General features: G+C 38.4%; 1 protein-coding gene across 3 annotated transcripts in view; it reads left to right on the top strand.

Annotated features, from left to right (window-relative positions):
- Window positions 1-20,361, top strand: part of LOC132819765 (neurexin-1-beta-like) — a 578,863-nt gene that overhangs the window by 447,925 nt on the left and 110,577 nt on the right. For 2 of the 3 annotated variants that reach the window (XM_060831500.1, XM_060831499.1), the window contains exons 4-5: window positions 605-694; window positions 1,815-2,134. In XM_060831500.1, the coding sequence (XP_060687483.1) occupies window positions 605-694; window positions 1,815-2,134 (410 nt within the window). The remainder of the gene's footprint in view (window positions 1-604; window positions 695-1,814; window positions 2,135-20,361) is intronic. The other variant, XM_060831501.1, reaches the window with a different exon arrangement.

Genomic DNA, 20,361 nt, shown 5'->3' with positions numbered 1-20,361 from the left:
ATTACTGCTGATTTTCAGCCTAATGGATTATGAAGAACTATTAGCATTCATTTTGCCACTTTATGCTTTCCTAATTTGAGTGACTTAATGTGTTTTTTTTTACTTTGAAATGCAAAAAAAACAAATTAACATCAGCTTTATCTTAAGGCATGGAAGAAGTAGTTTGTGTCACAGGCATTAAGATTTCATAGTCTGTTCTTTAAGAGACTAATATGGTGAACAATTACAGTGAACACAAATAAATCCGACATCTGACATAAGGTTTAACTAGTTAATATGGGCTCTTTTCAAAACTAGCAGACAGATGAATATTCTTTTGTAAAGCTGTTATATGATATGATTTAATTTGTTGTTCTGGTTTGTCTATAATATAACTTCAATAACTTAGTTGGCGATGCAGCTTTCTAATTCTTAATTAATATAATAATTTTGTTTGCTAAAAAAAATTAAATGACTGAAAAATTTGAAATGTTGTAGGAGCATTTCTTAAACATCCAAATTCAAAAATTCATGTGACAACTGTATAGCTCAAGCTTTAAGTATTAACCTTTAACCTTTGACCTTACAGATTTTAACCAATGAAATGTCTCTTTAAACTTTAAAGGAAACAATGATAACGAACGCCTGGCGATTGCTAGACAGCGAATCCCATATCGACTTGGTCGAGTAGTTGATGATTGGCTACTCGACAAAGGTAAAAACATTGATTAAAACTTCAAATAAAAAATAATTTGAACATAACCAAGTAGCGTTGGATTGTAACTCTAATAAACTTAAAATATAAATTGCCAGTAAAATTAAATAAAACAAAATGTTTTAAACAGTAGTTAGAAATATTTACATTGCGTGTTGAATAATTCTTTTCCCATTATGAAATATCAACAGTTTAATAAGCATACCCCATTAACTTAAGGTTAAAGGGACTGTTAAATATAGACATCTAATTGTGGTCAATGTACAACATTAATCCTAGACATTTAACAAACAGTGATAAATCCTGTACAGAATATATTTATATGTCTAAATTTAGTCATTAAAGGATGGACAATTAGCTGTGATCCATGATTTTTCATTTCTGCAACAAAGTCCTTTTAAACTGTAGATAACTTTAAATAGTGTTTCATATGAAATTGGAAATAAGATCTGAAGTCCCTTTAACGTTTACTTCAAACATTTGAAGAAATTGTAGTTTGAAAAGAAGTTAACAATAAAAATGACATTTGCTGCATGTTTTTCGCTGTGCAAAAACTGAACCCTTTAAAAGTATTATAAATGATTTTTGTCAAAAAATCAAGAAGTGGTACTGTTGCAAAAGGTTTGTTCTGTTGGAGTGAAATGTTCCACATAATTTTCTCATTTTATGTGTCACTTGTTAGTTCACATTTGCATTGACAATTTGTTTTTCATTTTAAACCAGAAGGCAGTCTTGCTGGAAGGCAATCAAATCATCATGTGATCTCACAATACGTTCTGTATTTTTGTGAAGCAACATTTTGTACTATTGTTAATGCTTGTATCCTAAATTCAGTAAAAATTGCTTTTGAAAGAATGTTCTACAAAGAAAAAGAGGACCACACACATCTGATTGCTCTTTAAGCAACAAAAAAGTGAGATTTATCGAAGAAAATACACATCGCTCACATATTCCATTGAAGAGCAATAAATTACTATTCACAATATTTTTCAGTAATTTATTGCAATCATTAACCACCTCATAAATTACTTGTTTCTTCACATAACTGTTAAATAAAATTCTTACTTAAATTAAGTCCACATTCAACATTTTCCCTATATATGTAACGATGTTTTCACAGGACGGCAACTTACAATCTTCAATAGCCAAGCAACTATAAAAATTGGTGGCAAGGACAAAGATCGTCCATTCCAGGGACAGCTAACTGGCCTATACTACAATGGCTTGAAAGTACTTAATATGGCAGCTGAAAGTGACCCAAACATCAAAATAGAAGGAAGTGTGAGATTAGTAGGGGAAGCATCTTCAATGACGACAGAAACAACAACCACATCAAAGCCAGCAGAGATATCAACCACCATAATGGAAACTACAACCACCATGGCTACTACTACCACCAGAAAAGGGAGGTCTACAACCACAAGAGATGTCATGACTCAGGTAAGTAACCCCAGATGTTTGATTTCTTTTCATAGTCTTTTTGGAATTTGTGAAATGTTAAGTTGGCCTCTTTGTCATTAGGTTTCATTTTCTATAAATTTTATTTTTCTGTAGTATTTTCTGTGACTCCTTTGATTGCCCCTCCAAAAATGTGAACTACTCAGTCAGGTGACTAAATGAAGTGAATGGTTCAGCCATTCTAGCAATGTCAATCAAGTTCTAAGTTTCATTACAATAAACCTTACAAGTCATCCTTGTAGAGAAATATGTGATATAATTATGAAGTCAACTACTATCAGTCATTTGGAATATATTGGTGATTAAGACAGATGAATCAAGTTGGTTGAAAATGTGTTGCTGGTTAAAGCACAGCAGGTCAGGCAACATCCAAGGAATAGGAAATTCGACGTTTTGGGCATAAGCCCTTCATCAGGAATGAGGGCCTCATTCCTGATGAAGGGCTTATGCCCGAAACGTCGAATTTCCTATTCCTTGGATGCTGCCTGACCTGCTGTGCTTTAACCAGCAACACATTTTCAACTGTGATCTCCAGCATCTGCAGACCTCATTTTTTACCCGAATCAAGTTGGTTACCTAGTAAACATTCAAAAGTATAAAAAAGGTGATTTTCTTGATCAAAGCAACAACATATTTAGCAAACAAAATAAATTGTATAAAAACACGCTTATGCCAAAGTAAATGATGCAGAAGTTACTGGAATAGTGCAAATCTATGAATTGGCTTTTTGACCTCCTCTTCAGATTATGCAGGTACCACACATTGCTGAAAATTGCATGACACAAGGTTTTGAGATTGTCTGGTATGTCATGCTTATCAGATCCACTGCTCTATTTCCTTAACCAATAAACACTAAAAATAGAGAATGAATCAGCAAATAAGATCAAGAGAAATAGAGTGGAAAATTAAATTCAGAAACAGATGTACAGAGGAAGATTTTCACTGACCTGATGCTCACTGCTTGGTTACCTGTCTGACAGCTTGATTGACAGCAGAGGCAATAGTTGCTGGGGAATATATAAATCTGCCTTTAGGACAGGAGGTTGACTGAAGGTTGGAGGGTCTGGGGTTGATGGATACTGTTTGGGTGAGTGAAATCAACTGGAGTGAGTATTGGGGTGGTGGGTAAGGGTCAATTGGGAATTGATTTGATAAAAGTGAAGACAGGGCAATGGAAGGAGAAGCTGATCATTATTGGGGATGGCACTGTGTGAGAGATCCGAGGGATCAGAGACAAGGCAGTTATTCCAGGGATTTCTGATCACAATGGCCTCTCAGGTTAGCACCTGGATTCAGGAGGTGGATTCGGATCACTTCATTCCTGAATCAACCAAGTTTTCACTTCAGAAAGCTGCATGGCCAAGAATAGATAAATTTGAATGATGTTTAAATAAAGGCCGACAGCATCATTATCAAAACTGTAAGATGTTTCTGAATTGGGACTGGCCACCTGTCTGTCTGTTGGATTTAGTTCTAATGAAAATGGACGTGTTGAAGGGAGGTTTGTATCGAAGTCAAACTGTTTGTTTTCCTTCCAGTTAAAATTCAACTGAAAGAGAGTGAACAAAAAGGGAGAGGCAAAATTGGAATATTCTTTGTTTGGTGTAAAAGCTGAGGGAATAAAAAAGACATGCTCACTCTTTTTCAGCTCAGCAGATGCTTAAGAGGCCACCAGCTTCTTTCCTCTCAACTGCAGACCCCAGTTTATGACCTCTCATCCTCTGGACCTGCCAACTTGGCAGCTCCACAAAGGAGGGACATGGTCACTGCTGGTACAGCATGCCCCAGGATCCTAAGTTGGAGGGTGACACATGGATAAAGGAGGGAGTTGTTAGAGAGATGGGTTTCTTGCTAGGGGGGACTGGAGATCATGGGAGTTGGAATCGAGGGCAGAGGGTGACTGTCAGTAGTAGGTTAGAGTTTGGGATAGAGGGAGAAATGTATGGTCCAAGTCTGAAAGAGAGCCAAGATTTTCATCTGGTACATTTCACGAGTGTGAGGAAGAAAATTTAGGTAATTCTTTTGCCAATTCAATGCATGACATGCGCAGCAACATTTTTTTTATTTCACAGGCATTTCATTTGAAGTACCTAAACTTGAACAAAATTTAATTGGAGTTTTGTTTACATGTATTATTAATTATTCATGAGTGTAATTTAGCTGAATGAAATCTATTGCCCTATACATCATATCTCCAGGAAGTGGTAAAAGAACATTTTAACGCTTCAATTTACCAAGTATCTCAGTTCAAATGATACAAACTGTGCCAAATTTCAATTTTTTTTAGTAAGTCCAATTTAGATTGATGACATTTTCAGCTTTATGTAAGTCATTCACATATCATTCCATCCAAGATGTTGATTATTGTCAGTGTAGTTGTTATAGCTTTAGATAGTTTAATATTTGCAGTAATTCAATAAAAATATGAAAAAAAGTGCGCATGAATAGAATGTTGCCATAAGTCCAAGCCAGTGAAAACTTAGCTCAGGGGTATTTTTTGCTGTACCAAAGTCAGAGTGAAAGTGATAAAAACAAGATAACTACCAATCAGATCGGTCAGCAGCTGTCTGAGCCAGTGACAGACCAAAGTTCCTTCTTCAACCAATTAATGTTTGAATATCAAGTCGCTGCGGGGCTAATGTGATTAGCATGTTGTGCAGTTTTATGTTGTTGGTGTGTCGTGAGGATTTAAAGTAAAACCAGGAAATGGGTGAGATTTGAAGACAAGAATGTTTGACTTGCTTTCTTTGGGGAATAATGTTGAGGACTCAGGCAATGGACAGTTCAATATGGCATGTACTAGAGATTGATTGGGAGATCCGTATTGTTTTTACTTTCCATTAATGATGGATTCAGGGACTGTAGACAAATAAATTTATGGATAAGGCCAGCGGATAGTGGTGGTGGTAGTGGAAGGGGGAGGGGGGAGTTGGGAGGTGCATTCAACTATAATGAGGAACTAGATAAGATGCTTAAATGATGGAACTGTGCAAATTAACACAGATAATGGTGAGGAGTTGTGCATTTGAATAGAAAATGAGTGACATAAGTATGATTGCTATGAAACAGCTTCACATTATTGTTGGAAATTGTGATAGCAGTTATTATAAAGCAACATTCAGCAAAACAAATGCTGAACTATATTAGAAAATTGAAGAGTGTAAATTACATTAACCAATATAGCGAACAGACCCTGTTGTAAATCTTGAGTGACCTATCAGCTCTCACTGACAGAAACTCAACAGTTGCCTCCTTAATGAATGAACCCATGTTGATCAAAGTTGCATTTTGAAACAGCCCAAAGCTCTGGTTAGATCTGAATAAAAGAACTGTGTCAGATTGTGGCATGTAAGATACAAGGGGTTGATTTTCAACTTTGTACCTTGAATTGGGAAGTTTTCACCTCAAAGTAGCAACTCTTGTCAAGTTATTTTCATCCATCAGAGTGAGAGACAGTTGGCCAATGCTGAAACGGCCAGGTTAAAAAGCTCACTTTCATTTACAGACAGTGGCTCATGTCTGGAGAACGTGAGAATATCTCAGCTTCATCCCCAACCCCCCCTCCCATATTCCAATTAATATCTCATTCCCTCACAGTTCTCACAGCTCACTGTAGACTGTAAAACTCACCTTGTTAACGATGTACCCTGCCCCATAATGTTTCTCACATCTGATTCTAGTCCCATCTTAATTTGTACTGTTCTCAGAACTACTCACCAATCGGCGAATACACTGGTGCCCATGCCATCTTTAAAAGTCCTGTGTGGCTCCTGACATTTACCTTGAACCTGATAGGTGTGGGGAAATTGATGCCCCACTTTAAGGGCAGGAAGCTGGAGATTCTGCTGGATGGGGTGAAGCAGGCTCAGATGTCCTCTTCTCCAGGAAAAAGAGTGAAGCTGGGACACCAGATCAAGCCAGCCTGATCCACGGTGGTTACCCTGGTTAGAATAGTCTCAGGCTTCTGGAGGAATGCCCAGCACAGTAGGAAGTCAGTCAATGCCTTTCTGCCCTCTGCCAGTGTAAATGCCACCATCTTCTCTCCAGTATCTATTACTCTATCTCTGCCACTGCACCCACCTCCCACCAAGGCTCATGCTTTAATGTTCATTCCATTGATTACAGCACCTTTCCTCATTGACTCTCACCCAACTCACCCCTAATATCTCGAATTCTGCATACCCTCTGCATTGCCTACTCACTCACGGGACATCTCCCACCTGGACTAAAAGTAACAGCGGTGCCACCATTTTCATCTTCTGTAATATCTGCCTTTCTCATTCCAGGAGGAAAGCAGTCAAAGCTCACAGAAATGTTATGGCACAGAAGGAGGCCACTCAGTCTATTGTACCTGCACTAACTCGTAAATGAGTGTCGTTACCTCGAGTCAATCTCTTGCTTTTTCCCTATACTCGCGCATGCAAATAATCATCCAATGCCCTTTCGAATGCTTCAACTGAACTTTGATTCACCGTGCTTCCAGGTAGCTCATTCCATCCCCTAATGACCTCCGAGGTGGTTTTGCCTCACATTACCTTTTTTAAAATCTATGCCTCTTGTTCTTATTCCTTTAAGAAGGAAAAGTTTCTCCTGATCACCTCTACCCAGCCAGCTCATGATTTTGAAAACATCTATCATGTTTCCTATAAACCATTTCTCTCCAAGGAGAATGGTCCCAACTTCTTCTTAATTGAAGCTCCTCATCCTTGGAAATATTTCTGTAAACCACTTCTGCATTCTCTCCAATGCATTCACATCCTTCATGTGATGTAGCACTCCAGCTGAGGTCGAACAAGTGTCGTCTACAGACCTGTAACATCCTTAGGAGGCCCAGTTTAACATCTCATCCAAAAGATAGCACCTCCAACTATGCAATATTTCACACAGTGCTGCATTTATGTCAGTCTAGATTTTGAGTTCATGCCCTCATGTGGGCTTTGAAGCTCGAACTTTCTGATTCAGAGGCGAGAGTGCTATCACTGAGCCCCAGCTGACACACAGTGTAATACAAAGGGGCAGAAAGAGTCAAGATGGAGGCTGTGGGCTGCAAGATATTTGGCTCCTCACACGAGGATTCTGACTTTAACTGTCCCAAGTGACTAACTGACCATGTCCTGGACTGGTATCAGAGATTCCCCTGTCTACTATGCCAGGACCCCCTGATCTGAATGCCACCCCCTTGACTTGACTGACACCTACTGACAAGCTTCCTCCTTTAGTGTCTGCGCTAAATGACAAGGCAAAACAGAAATAATGTGAATCTGGTAGCTGTAGCTGAGGGGGCAATGTGATGTCAAGGCAAGGATGTGAGTGCGTATCTAAGTATGTAAGAGTGTGTGCTATGAAAGTGAGCAAAGAGCCCAGAGGTCCAGTCTGGTCCAGTCCGAGAGCGGGGTGTGTGTCCCTGAGTGTGCAGGGGCCTTGCTGCGGTAATACAATGATATGCAGTATTGAGGTGCGCAAAATCCTTTAAGCAGTCAGAGAGTTGCTAAGAGGATTCTTTGTGGCTGGGCACATGTCAGATGCTAATGTCTCTGGATGTAGGGTGCAAATGGCCTCCACCCATTGACCATGTCTTAGATGTTGGTCCTCAGTGTCCAACATGGAGACTCTTTAGACCAGCAGGAATGTGATGCCAGCAGGTTCACTGAGATTTCTCACCATCTGACTCATTTGAGAACAAAAAGTGCTAGAAATCACAGTTACGCAGCATCCGTGGAGGGAAAGCAAGTTAACATTCCGAGTCTAGGTGTCTCTTCATCAGAGCTGAAGCGAAGTTGCCCATTTGGTAAGATAGGAAGTTAAATATTAGAGAGGCACGTTAGAGTATTAATAAAGTATTTAACAAGCAATAATCCTACTTAATCGACAACTCACTGTCACCCAGTGCAAAACATGCCATGTCACTCTGTAAAAGCAGAAAAGATGCAGCACAATGCTTCCATCATTAAAATAGGCTCTGCTGGACAACTTGTCTAATTCTGCCATCAATCCTGTCATTGCCTATGTCATGCAGACCTCAAATAAGATCGCTCCCTATATATTCGTTTAAAAAGGAACAAAGAATGGACAGACTAATACCAAGGCTGGTATTAGTCTGTCTTGTCATTTAGTGCAGAGACTAATACCAAACTTCGAGCAAATAATTGGAGAAGATTCTGTGGAGCAGCTATAATCATTCTTTTAAAAGGAACAGATTAATCAAAGAGAGGAAATATATTTGAAAAGATTTCGATGAACACTTGAAGTGCCTTAAATTAGAAGGCTACTGGCTAAAAGCTGAAGTGTGGGGTAAGGCAGCATAACTTAATTTCAGGCATAGGCATAATGAACCATATAACTATTTGCCACACTATAGTTGATCTATTTTGTAATTTAATGTTTCTCCAGGATTGGTCTTAGAGGTGGGGAGAGGTGAGTCATGTATTAGAGTGGAAGGGTACACAATCGTAAGCTTTTCAGTTTTCTGACTCCCCTCAATACATCTGGACGGAAAGAGTTTAGAATAGCTCTATAAATTCTATGAAAGTGATTAGCATTCAAAAGGATTTTCTGTGATTCGCAAACCTTTTCTAGTTAAAGTCTCACATGCGCAGGAGAGGTATATTTTGCTTGTCTGATTGAGGAAAATTGATCAGATTGCTGGAAAATAATTTGCTGTAATTTTATCACAATGGTGAAGCGTCTGTACTAACATATTGAGAATAATATTGTTCTTAACAATATTATAGGTATATATTATAGGTATATTTTAAGTCTAGTTATAATGCCCAAGCTTTTTTGACAGGCTGAAAAACATCTTACATTAGATTATATAGCTTTTACTCAAGAGTGTTTTTTGAAGTAACATGAGTGAAATACCTTAAAATAGTGACAAGGTATTTTTTGTCTGCAGTATTCCCTATTCCTCTGCCATAAATACCATCAGGAATGGCAGAAATTACATACATGTAATGTAAATGACCATTTCTCTAATATTTTCATGGAAGTTTCCATGGGGTATCAATGGGAATTCTTGGTGCTTGATTTTTGTAATAAAGATATCTTAGTCATCAAAGTATCTTTACCTTCATTTAATTGAACAATTGGGAGTAGTATCTATAGATGAAACCTTTACCCACTCATAAATAATAGAAAGTGTAGTTAATTTAGATCGATAATATGGAGGTTGTTCATTGAATTTTTTTACATTGTCCAGTTAAATTGCAGTAAATACTATCCCACAAATTATCACTTTTATAACCTCCTAAAACTGCCTTTGAGTTAGATTAAGTTACCTGTTTTCTTCACATTTTTATTAGCTGTACATTACAGATGGCACTTTTACTTAAGTGGGATGCTACTGTAGGCAACCCTAACATTTTATTGGATTTTGAACTTTAAAGCAGAAATGCCATAGCTGCAGATTTTGCTTTCACTAAAGAGAGAGAGTGTATATGATAATATGTAACAAGAAAAGCATATGTTACGTTGGGTATTAATTACAGCATAGATTTGAAACATGTCTCTTCTAATCAAAAATCTTTATGGATTGGTGGCATCAGATACCTTTTTTTAATCCACAAATGGTACTGTAATTGATTGCAAAGCATGTGTTACTCGCCAATATTTTCTGTAATATAATTTCACACAAAAATCATCTATTTGACCATAAATTTGGTGGTTTTGTTATCTGACCAATGCATTTGGGGGGGGAGGATGGTGTTAGCAATAAACAGGAGTGAAGATTATGCATCTCTTTCAATCAATTGAAGTATTTACTTTTTGATAGGAGACTATACAAATAGGAAAGTATCTGAAATTGAGTAACACATGAATTATCCTGTTAAAAAGCACTCAACACCAGGTTATAGTTTCACTGCACCAGGGTCCCAGGTTTGATTCCAGCCTTGGGCAGACTATCTGTGTGGAGTTTGCACATTCTACCCATGTCTGCGTGGGTTTCCTCAGGGTGCTCCGGTTTCCTCCCACAGTCCAAAAATGTGCAGGTCAGGTAAATTGGCCGAGCTAAATTGCCCATAGTGTTAGGTGCATTAGTCAGAGGGAAATGGGGCTGGGTGCATTACTCTTCGGAGGGTTGGTGTGGGCTTGTTGGGCCGAAGAGCCTGTTTCCACACTGTAGGGAATCTAATTTAAGAAATCTAAAAATGCTGTCATTTTTGAAATCTTTTGAGTGGTCAAATCTAACTCATCTTTCTGGCATTCAAAATATCTGTGTTCTTGTCCCTATTGCCTCTTCAACATCCTTCATTTTCCTTTGTTCCTCCTTACCTTCCTGTTTCCTTCTTTGGAGCCTTCTCTTTGACCAAGCTTTTGTTCAACACTCCTAATATTTCTTCTGCCTTATGTAAGTTTTTGTCTGAGTGTGTTTCTGTGAAGTATCTTTAGACATTTTGTTCTGTTTCAGGAGATAAATAAATGCAAATTGTTATGGTTTCTTGAACTGCGATTTTGTATAGTAGATTGTAGATCACAAATAATCAACATAGAACATTTACAGTTAAAACAGAATTATTTTCAAGAAACCTTTTCCAGACTAAATTGTCATATAGAATTTCTTTATTTACAACAACATTATATGTTATTCAGTGCTAATTAGCTCAGGTTTGCAATCTCCTCCTAAATTAATGTGACTGTCCTTTGATTAATTATGTCTTATTTCATCCAGGCATACATTGAATATATTTGCATGTAATCTGTTGTGTGAAAACACTAAAATATTAGCATCTCAAACACAGCATGTATTAGAAAATATGCCTCATGAAAATTTGGATTATAGCTTTTGATTGCCGTTCTAAAAGGGAAAAAAATAAAATGAATGTTCGAAAAATGTAGTTTTAATTTGCTGATACTAAATAAATACATGTAGATTTAGATACAGTTTAAAGAAATATTAGTTTGCCTAAGTGCAAAATTAATTATAGTAAATTCTAAGGAAGATATTGTATTTTAGGGTTGTGCAGTTACTTGAAAATTATGTAGGTCAAAATACAGGCCAGACTTTACAGATGAAAACTGGTGATTTACAAAAAATGAAATGTGCAGTCAGTCAGGAAGAAAAGTTACATTTGAGACAAAGATATATTTCAAAGTCTTGTGCAAACTCGCTGAGTGTTTCCATTCGTACCAACACAGTTATCACTCAGCATATTACAAACATTCCCAAAGTTAGGAAGGGAGTCTTTTACTTTATTATTAAATTGGTGTTAGGTTTTGACACAGTCACACTGATTTCCGGTTGCCCATAACTTCTGCCTTCAACATCCTTCATTTTCCTTCGTTCCTCCTTACCTTTCTGTTTCCTCCTTTGGAGCCTTCTCTTTGACCAAGCTTTTGTTCAACACTCCTAATGTAAGTTTTTGTCTGATTGTGCTTCTGTGAAGTATCTTTAGACATTTTGTTCTGTTTAAGGAGATAAATAAATGCAAATTGTTGTGGTTTCTTGAACTGTGATTTTGTTTAGTAGATTGTAGATCACAAATAAACAACATAGAACATTTACAGTTAAAACAGAATTATTTTCAAGAAACCTTTTCCAGACTAACTTGTCATATAGAATTTCTATATCAGTGAGAGTAGAAGTAACAAGTTAGGCAGGGTCATGGTGTGGGAGGGAGGACAACACACACAGAAAATGGAAAGAAATTCCAGAGGGTCTGGCAACATTTGTGGAGGGAGAAACATAGTTAATGTTTTAAATCCAATAAAATTTTTATGGCTTTGATTCAGAAATTAGAGCATTGAGATAGTTTTAGGCCAGGAGACACCTTTGCAAAAGTGATGAGTTGCAATTACACAGACCTGAGACAATTGTCCTCTGGGGTTGCCAGTGGGATGATGTTGCTGAGGATGTCAACTAAATTGCCAGAGGGCTGGGCACCAACATGAAGTGAAAGTAGAACAAGGTCTGTAAACAGTGAAAGTGTGAGTTGTTACTCAATAAGATAATACCTTGTTAGATGTGAGCAGAAAAAAAAGGCACATTTAAAATATATATGTTTAAATGCATAAAGTATGATGACAAACAGTGCAAATTACTATCTGGAAATATGATATGGCAATAGAAATAGGTGTTTAACATGAATGGATAGAAAGTGTGCTAAAAACAATAGGAAAAGGAATAAAATGTTTAGTTGGGAGAGAAAATGATGAAGGAAAACATTTCAGTGTTGGAAAGAGATATCCTCTTTCAGGAGATGATGATAGTATCCATTTGGATTGAGTTAAGAAGCAAAAAGGGTGCGATCATGGTATTGTGTGTAGCTTATATACCTCTAACTAGTGACAAATAGATGTTGAGGAAAATATCTACAAAAAAATGTTTTGGGAGTACTTAGGAAGGCAAATGCAATGATGGCAATTTTGCAACGACTCAAATATAAAAGCAGAGATGTACCTCTGAGGCTCTGTAAGGCCCTGATCAGACCACATTTAGCATATTATGTGCAGTTTTGGGGCCCATATGCTCTGATGAAATTCTAGCCAATCTCTTTGAATCAATTCTCAATGACATCGGGGTCTCAATGGCTTGTGTTTAGTAGTTAGGCACAACTTGTGACCCTTATACTGTGAAGAAAATGAGCAGATTCAAAGCTTAAGAAACTCAACTGCTGGAATTGTGTTGTTGGTGCAGGCAAGAATTGCTTTGTTCAAAGCTAGTTTCCTCATTTTATGGTTTGCGTTCTCACAAGATGACTTGTTCTCCCCTTTGATCTTTTGCGACCTGGAATGAAACTTTAGTGTTTTAGCTCCAGAGAGAGAGGCCATTCACAGGTAAGGGGATGGTTGTGAAGTGGGAATTCTTTAAAATTGAGATAATGAGAATTCAGAGTATGTTTCTGTTCATGTGAAGGGCAAGGAGGCTAGGTGTAGGGAATGCTGGGTGACTAGAGAAATTGAGGCCTGTGTCAGGTATACACAGCTGGGATTGAGTGAATCCTTAGAGGAGTATAGATTAGATTAGATTAGACTTACAGTGTGGAAACAGGCCCTTCGGCCCAACAAGTCCACACCGACCCGCCGAAGCGCAACCCACCCATACCCCTACATTTACCCCTTACCTAACACTACGGGCAATTTAGCATGGCCAATTCACCTGACCCGCACATCTTTGGACTGTGGGAGGAAACCGGAGCACCCGGAGGAAACCCACGCAGACACGGGGAGAACGTGCAAACTCCACACAGTCAGTCGCCTGAGTCGGGAACTGAACCCGGGTCTCAGGCGCTGTGAGGCAGCAGTGCTAACCACTGTGCCACCGTGCCGTATACTGAAGAGGGAAGTCAGGAGGGCAAACAGGGGACATGTGACAGCTTTGGCAAATAGAATGAAGGAGAATTCAAAGAATACGTTAAGGGCAAAAGAGTAATTAGGGAGAGAATAAGGCCCCTTAAAGATCAATGTGACCATCACAGTGATGGTGAGGTATTAAATGGATATTTTGCCTCAATATTTACTGTGAAGAAGGATACAGAAGCTAAGGAGCTTGGTGAGTTAAATAGTGATGTCATGAAAAGAGTTCACATTGCAGATGTTAGAGATCTTAAAATGCATTAAGGTAGATAAATCCCTGGAATCCATGCCAGAAGATTGGAGGATGGCCGATGTGCCTTTAATTAAGAAAGGCTGTACGGAAACATCAGGTAACTATAGACTGGTGAGCCTTACAACAGTGTTGGATAACTTGTTGGAGAGGATTATGAGGAACAGGATTTACATGCATTTGGAAAGGCAAGGACTGATTAGGATAGTCAACATAGCTTTGTGCATGGGATATCATGTATCAATAAGTTGACTGAGTATTTGGAAGAGGGGACAAAGAAGATTGATGAAGACAGAGAAATGGACATTGTGTATTAGGACAAGGTTCTGCATGGTAAAGTTAGATCACATGATATCCAGAGGGTGTTAACCAATTTGTTACAAAATTGTCTTGAAGGTAGGAAATTGAGGGTGGTAGAGGATTGCTTTTCAGACTGGAGGCCTTTGACCAGCAGCCACAAGGATCGGTGCTGGGTGCACTGCTTTTCATCATTTATATAAATGTTTTGGATTTGAACATAGGAGGTATGGTTAGCAATTTTGCAGATTACACCAAAATAGGTGGTGTAGTAGACAGTGAAGGAGATGATCTCAGAGTGCAACTGGATTTTGATCAGATGAGCCACTAGCTGAGGAGTAGCAGATGGAAGTTACTTTAGATAAATGTGAGATGTTGCATTTTTGTAAGGCAAACCAAGGCAGAATGTGCAGTACAACCTCGATTATCTAAACATCAGTTATCCAAATTTTGAATTATCTGAACAATATCTCTAAGTTCTGTGAAAACGGCATTAGGCAACTGAGCATTCAGTTATCAGTTAAACAACATTATGGCGTGCATAGCCAGGTAACCGAGAAATGTTTGGAAAACCTTCATTCATAAATTACCACTTGTTTATAATCGCATTGATTATCCGAATGATCATTTATCCAAACAAATACTCCCCACACATTTCTTTCAGATAATTGAATTTCTCGTGTATACAGTTAATGGTAGGGTCTTGAGGGTTGTGGCCATGGATAGAGACCTAGGAGTGCAGATGCACAGATCCTCAAAAGTGGTTGCAGGCAGACAGGGTGGTGAAGAAGGTGTTTGGTGCGCTTGCCTTCATTGATCGCAACATTAAGTTCGGACATGTTGCAGCTGAAGAGGATGTTGGTGAGGCCCCTTTTGGAATACTGCATATAATTCTGGGTGCCCTTGTATGGGCAGGATGTCGTTAAACTTGAGACGATGATAAGGATGTTGCTGGGACTGGAGGGTTTGAGTTACAGGGAGAGGCTGAATAGGCTAGTGGTATTTTCCCTGGAGATTTGAAGGTTAAGGAGTGACCTTATTGAGGTTTACAAAATCCTGAGGGCCATGGAGAGGGTGAAGAGCCAAGGGGTGGGGGAGTCCAGAACTAGAGAATGTAGGTTGAAGGTGAGAGTGGAAAAATTTTAAAATGACCTGAGAGGTAACTTTCTCATGCAGAAGGTTTTGCTTGAATAGAACAAGCTGCAGAGGGAGTGATGGAGATGAGTATAATTGTAACATTTAAAAGGTATCTGGATGGGTGTATGAGTAGAAGGGTTTAGAGGGATACGGACCAAATGCTGGCAAATGGCACTAGGTCAGATTGGGATGTCTGGCCGATGCAATCGAGTTGGACCAAATGATCTGTTTCCATGCTCTATGACTCCATAACTCTATAAACAAATGTTAACTTTCTTTATGAGCTCACGAAAGATACCTTTATGCACTTAAAAGAATTCTCACTCTGCAATTCAATATTTTGCATTTCAATTTTGTATTAAAAGTAAACTGTATCAGCCTTTGTTCCAAATAAAATCCTTTCCAGCACACACGAGTTGTTACAACTCCAAAAAGATACTCAGAGGTACAATGTTACCTGTGTGATCTTTGCACAATGCTGAACATTTCATATGCCACAAAAGTAAATTTATGGTAGAAAACAAAATGCCATTTTTGGTTATTTACAAATATACAGATAAGATGGATCATAATCTTAGCCACAACAACACCAGACCATCCCAGCCTGGCTGCCCGGATCAGTTTGTGTATACAAGAATGCCCAGCAATGTAAGAAGGGTCTGCCAGAGGCACTGACACCATCCTCTCTCTGATATGTCCCACTCACTATCTCAGTTACTGCACTCACCTCCTATCAAGGTGCATTCTCACTGTTGAAGGCAACTTTATTCCCCCCAACACACACACACACACACACACACACACACACACACACACACACACACACACACACACACACACACACACACTCACCTACTCCAATTCCCCTATATTGCGTTCTCACTCAATTGGAACATCTCCCCATCTTTACCCCACCTGTACTGGTCATAATAGTATTACCAAAATTCAACTCCCTTAATACCTGCCTGTGTCTCATTGTATGAGGAAAACAGCCAGAAAGAGACAGAAACAGACAAGACAGGTGAAGGACTAGTTTCCTTTCACTCGTTACCCCTTTGATAGAAAAGATTGTGAGCCTGACATCCTGAATGATTGGCTGACCAAGGTGTCTACGCACCTGGATTGATATTGGTGGCTGCTCTTGAGTTACTGTGCCAGGATCTCCTGATAGAAGGTTGTCTCTCTTAACTGAGGACAGCTGACAACCATGACTCCTGACTTTGTGTTTCACTACATGACAGGGCAATACAGCAGATCTTTCAGCCTGTTATCTTTGTGTGAACGTAAAGTGTCCTTGCTGTGATGATGATTACCATTGCACTCTGTGGTGCAGCACTGAAGAAGAGATTGGAATGTACTTTATGCCAGATGCTGGCAGTTGTCAGTTATCAATGCCCATGGAGGTGGGGTTCATGTGGTAGGTGCCTACACTGCATGCCCTGAAATGCCAGTGCCTAGTATCCAACATGAAATTCCTTGCCTTGATGCTTGGAATTTAGTTAACATCACAAAACACCTTGCTGATTTTCTCATGTAATTCTATCAGATTTCTAATCATAGCCCAATTATTCAGGCCTCTCAAAGATTCCATCTTTTGTTTCTGACTTCATATGAATGATTTGGGAATATTTTAAAATGTAATTAAAAGTGTTTTATTTAATGAATACACAGAACTATTCTGTAGTTAGATTAAGGTGAAGTATTAATTTTGTCAGTAAGTTAAAAAAAATCATTCAAGACCTATCAAAAAGTAACTTTTTGTTACCTTTATATGTAATGATCCTTGATGAGGCCATCAACATCATGTTACAATCTGACTAGAAACTTCTTTTAATTTAAAGTAGCCAAAGTTTGAGATCCTGGACACAGAATAGACTTTACAAAGTTAGAATAGCAAAGCAAACTGGACTGTTATGTTTTAACATACCAAATTAACATGAGGTAAAATGAGAAACAGACTGTAGTTGAACACCTCACAGTGCATACCAAATAGCAAATGCTATTGAACTATTAACAAGATATTCACAGCAACTCAATTTACTTTGAGCCATTCAATAGATTAAAAGAATTGAAGTTGATATTTTTGCAATTAGTTCAAAATGAAAAAGAAATGAGAGAGAAAGACAGCAGATAGGAAATAGGATAAAAAGGAGAGAAAAATATATTTATATTTTGTCTCTCTGATAATGCCTTTAAGCCATGTTTACTACAGTATGAGTTTCCCTCTGTGGAGGTTACAAGAAGGTGAAATACTGCGTCAGTCATGAACGAAACTTACCACTTCTTTCCACCTCACTAACAAGTTCTGGGTGAGAAAGTACATGAGAGAGCTCAATGATTTTATACCAACTAAGTACCTTCAGTGATCAATTAATGGTTACTTAAGGGCCTGAACCAGCACCTCACTGATCACCTGTCTCCTTGATGGGTAAGAAAGGTAACTAACTTCTTACCTGGGATTCCATATTGCTCCATTTTGGGGGCAGTTGGAAACATTTGTAAAAGCTGTTGACCTATTCTTATCTTTAACCTTTGAGATGCCACTTTACCTGCACCACATTTCCTGATTCCATGAGAAGAAAATAAAAAAACTCTTAACATCGCGAGTTGAATGCTCCAAAGAAAAGGCCAAGACCAGTGTTCTTTAGGATTCAGAAGCTCCTAGGCAGTGAATGGCTGGCGAACTAATTCACCAATGTCAGTGCCTGTGATTCACTGAGAAACTTAGTGAGCTGATTGGCTGATGATTGGGCAAGTTTTCTTGGTGGTGAAAGTGCATGTTCATCACTACCAGCGCACTCATCCCCACTCTTACCAAACAAAATTGGTAAGTTCCACCCTCTGAGTGGATGTTCCAAGAATGCACTTTCTAAGTGAAAAAAAACCATATTTGCACAATTGCTCAATTACATTTGAACCACTAAAGAGGAGGAGGATATGGCTAGTGGTAGTGATTGGACAAGAACATGGCAGATATAACACAATGTGGAAAAATGTGAGGTTATTCACATTGATAGGAGTAACAGATTTGCAAATTATTTCTTAAATGCTGAGAGGTTGGAAACTGTAAATGAGCAAAGAGACTTGGATGTTATTGTTGATAAGTCACTGAAGGCTAACGAGCAAGTGCAGCAAGTTATTGGGAAGGGTAATGGAAGGTTTGCTTTATTACAAGGGTTTCAAGCACAGAAATGGTGAAGACTTGCTTCAAATAAATAACAGCTCAACAATAACAACACTCAATAAGCTTGACACCATCCAGGACAAAGCAACCCGCTTGATTGTCACCTCATCTATAAACATTCAATCCCTCCACCACCGGTGCTCAGGAGCAGCAGTGTGTACTATCGACAAGATGCACTGCAGAAATTCACCAAAGATCCTCAGACAGCACCTTCCAAACCCACGACCACTTCCATCTAGAAGGAGTAGGGCTGCAGGTACTTGGGAACACCACCACCTGCAAGTTCTCCAAGCCACTCACCACCTTGATTTGGAAATGTACCACCATTCCTTTGCAGTTGTTAGATCAATGTCCTGGAATTCCCTCCCTATCAGCATTGTGGGTCAACCCACAGCAAGTGGATTACATCGATTCAAGAAGGCAGCTCACCATCATCTTTTCAAGGTCAAATAGGGCTGCGCTGTCAACGTATGTCAGCCAGCGATACCCAAGTCCCACAAATTAAGATAAAAACATAGACCACACCTGGCGTACTGTGTGCATTTTTAGTTTCCTTATCTCAGGAAAGATATAACTGTTATAGAAACAGTGCAATGAAGGTTCACCAGACTTGTCCCCAGGATGGTAGGACTATCCTACAAAGATATGAATAAACTGGGCTTGTATTTTCTAGTTTTGAAGAATGATTGGTGACCTCATTAAAACCTAAGGGACAGGCAAGGTAGATGCAGGTAAGATGCTTCCCCTGATTCAGAAGTCTAGAATCGGGGAACACAATTTGAAAATAAGAGGCATGCTGTTTAGAACCATATGAGGAAAAATACTTTTACTCAGAACGTATTGAATTTTTGGAATTGTCCACCCTACAGGAATGTGGAAGCTTAGTCTTTGAGCACATTAAAAATGGAGGTTGATGAATTTTAGACTGTCAATGAGGATATATTGACAAAGCGTATAGGGATATTGTGGGTTAAAGATATTGAAGTGTTCAATAACCTATGTTTGTATTAAATTGTCTAGCAAGCTCAATGGGTGAATTGCCTACTCCTGTTCCTATCTTCTAAGATCATTTGTTTTCTTACCATTTGTAACCAGAAACACAAACAATTTCCGGAAATTGAGCTAGAAAACACTTTGCTAGAAACACTATCTCGTATCAGTCAAGTTTAGCAATTTTGTATGATGATATCAGAAGCAGTGACTTTCTTTCAGACAGTTACCTTTGCAATTTCTCCATACAGAGACCTGTTTACAAGATTCCCGAAATTCACCTTGCTTAATCGTGACAGAATGTCTGATAAGCTGATTCGATTGACAGACACCTTTGTTTTCCCTTTGCATCATATTGTAAATAGCAAATGATTTGAATTGATTAATCAAATAAATAGATTAAATGACAAAATAGAAATGAGAACATTAGGCTTACATACATACTTGGAATTAGTTATTGCCTGTAAGTGTTTTTTTTGATATAGGTATGTCCTTTAGGAAAGTCAGTTGGTATATTTTACTAAAGCCCTTCAGTTAAAAACCTGCGAGTAGGCCTTCAGTTGATAATATACCAACACTAAATGCTTTCACCAAGTGAGACTAGCCAGTGAATTTTCAAGATATGTTGTGTAACAGAGGATTGAAGTACATACTTAAACTGGCAGGAAATGGTTTGAAGCAAAATATGAGTAAACCTTTTGAAATAATCTGCACTGATGCAACTATTTAAGAGCAGAACACTACTGCAGATTATCTAGCTGCAGAGTCTGATAATCATTTTGGTGCACGACACTTAATTACATTGATTTTTTTTGAATCTCAGCAAAAATGGAGACTGGTTAAACAATGATTGCATCTCAATTAATCTTGAGCTCATGATGTTAGATGCACGCATTATCAAATAAACTGCAGGACACAGAATAAATAATTTGATGTTGATACAGGATGACAATAAACGCTAATGTATTTATGAAAATAAAACAATTTCATAATAGTACAACCTGTAAAATACGTTTACCCATTTTCTCTACTTTTTCTTCTTTTGTCTTCTCTTGAAGG

This window comes from Hemiscyllium ocellatum, chromosome 10 (assembly GCF_020745735.1).
Source record: "Hemiscyllium ocellatum isolate sHemOce1 chromosome 10, sHemOce1.pat.X.cur, whole genome shotgun sequence".
Lineage (NCBI taxonomy): Eukaryota > Metazoa > Chordata > Chondrichthyes > Orectolobiformes > Hemiscylliidae > Hemiscyllium > Hemiscyllium ocellatum.
The sequence above is the reverse complement of the archived record's forward strand: the minus strand, read 5'-3'. Positions and strand labels throughout refer to the sequence as shown.